The 1,867-nt window shown below is 39.7% G+C and overlaps 1 protein-coding gene across 3 annotated transcripts; it reads left to right on the forward strand.

Moving 5' to 3' along the window:
• Window positions 1–318: 318 nt before the first annotated feature.
• LOC129298071 (uncharacterized) lies at window positions 319–1,553 on the forward strand. 3 transcript variants are annotated; one of them, XM_054936471.1, is made up of 2 exons: window positions 319–734; window positions 1,452–1,553. In XM_054936471.1, the coding sequence occupies exons 1-2, from the start codon at window positions 357–359 to the stop codon at window positions 1,536–1,538; spliced, it is 465 nt and encodes a 154-aa protein (XP_054792446.1). In that variant the 5' UTR covers window positions 319–356; the 3' UTR covers window positions 1,539–1,553. The 3 variants fall into 3 exon arrangements, with proteins under 3 accessions (XP_054792446.1, XP_054792448.1, XP_054792447.1); XM_054936473.1 differs by lacking the exon at window positions 1,452–1,553 and adding an exon at window positions 968–1,217; XM_054936472.1 differs by lacking the exon at window positions 1,452–1,553 and adding an exon at window positions 1,032–1,216.
• The last annotated feature ends 314 nt before the right edge of the window (window positions 1,554–1,867 follow it).

Below are 1,867 nucleotides of genomic sequence, written 5' to 3' on the forward strand. Positions count from 1 at the left end.
ACCTCAAGCTTCGATTCTAAAAGTGACTTAATAATGGCCTACATTTTGCGATGGTGTGAGAAAGTATATTAATATATATGTGTGTATATATATATAATAGAAGTAAAAAAAATTCAAATTTCGAGAAAAATATGTCTGAGAGGGATGGAATTGAAGACTTGAAGGCAAGAATCGCCTATTTTTCCCGCCGGGAACTCAGTAAGCATCAAGCATGGACTTGGAATTTCCGTAGCAAGGACAAGGAAGGTTTTCATTGCAGCGCACCCGCTCTTTCATTTCCGGCCTCGTACGTTTTCTATAAGTGGTGACATTAGAATTTTGGCTTTCGTTTTTTCTAACCCCTTGACTTTTGTCTCATGGATACTCTTTCCTCTTCTTCCTCTCTGCAACCCCACACCTATCACAGAGACGGTGAGGGCATCGTCGTCGCTGACTCCAACAGCCATTGCTCGCATCCCATGGTCCAGAATTATCCCCTAGGACCCATCGACAGCGAGCTTAAACACAGTAATAGATGCAAGAAGAGAACTTTAAAGAAGAGTGTGGCATTAGATAATTCTGAATCACCATCTTCGTCATCAAGTCGTTATTTTTCTTCTGCGGTTTCATCGCAAAGGGGTATTGCGGTTGCATGTCAACGGCGAAACCCTAGAGTCCTGGTTCGCCGCAATAGGGGCGATGTGGCTGCGATCGGGTTTCCTCTTGGAATGTCTTTTGCGGCTGTTATTGCTCAGGTGCTATTTTTTTTCTTTTTCTTTCTTTCTTCTATATATGTGCTTTGTCTCTTGCAAGGTCTCTGTAATATGTGGCTATGGAATATGAAGAAATTTATGATTTTGATGATTGAATGTTGTCTATATTGACAAAGTAAAGCTATTAAAGATGATCTTGGGTATGACTATTCTGTTTCCACGTGAGAGTTATAGATGTTATTGTACCTTCAATTTTCTTCTCTTCATTTTTGAAGTTCTGAATGTTGATGTCTGCTTCGATTACGGACGACTGTTCCCTTTATCTTTCTCGGGTCACAGGAGGACGTCCACCAGTCCTTCAGCTACTTTAAGGCTATTCCTTTGACCCATCTGCCACATTAGTTTGACTTCTCCAGAAGTCCAAGTTCAAGTTTTGAATGTTCGGTGATTAACCATTGTGGTATCTATCCTTCTGGGGAAGTTGATTTGTCACACGAGTAAACAACGCATTTAAAAGAGCTTCAGGTTTGTACGTTTTTGTTCTTTTTTCTTCCCCTCATTGCTCACCATGAAAGTCTACTTTCACTGCATGGCCGAGTAAATTACTCTAGCTAATTTCCTGGTTAAAAAATTACTCTCGTCTGAGCTCTCCCATGCATTCATCTGTCTAACCTCGAAGTGCACGCTTATTTCAAGTAACTAACGTAGTTGTTACTTATTAGCTATAATTTTAAAAATAGTTAATCTTGCTTGGTACAGCAGCTGCACTTTACTTTCCTCACCTGGGTCCTTGACGCTAGACAGCATCTGGAGGACATGAAATTAAATTCAAAGAACTTGATCTAAATGGAACATGCGTTTGATGTCTCAGCTATCAAGATATATCTGATCTAGTTCTCAAACTGTAACAAACTAATCCATCAGCTGTAAAATTTGTCACTCTGTACCATCTCCGTCACTACCAATTCCAGTTCCAACGTACCCTAACTGGTGTGTCTATCTCCTTTCAGTTCTTATTTCAATCTTCATCAGGTCTGCATTTGCTTTTGAATAAATACTTCATCATCGCCAGAAATCCCTCATGGAAAAGTCTTGGTACATTTTTTTGGAATTATACCTTCCTTCCTTTATCAAAGACTTGTTTGATACAAATTAGGAACATACGAGGTGTCTAA

The sequence above is a fragment of the Prosopis cineraria genome, unplaced genomic scaffold, assembly GCF_029017545.1.
Source record: "Prosopis cineraria cultivar Desert tree isolate PC_DT_omini unplaced genomic scaffold, ASM2901754v1 PC701, whole genome shotgun sequence".
In the NCBI taxonomy this organism is placed as follows: Eukaryota; Viridiplantae; Streptophyta; class Magnoliopsida; order Fabales; family Fabaceae; genus Prosopis; species Prosopis cineraria.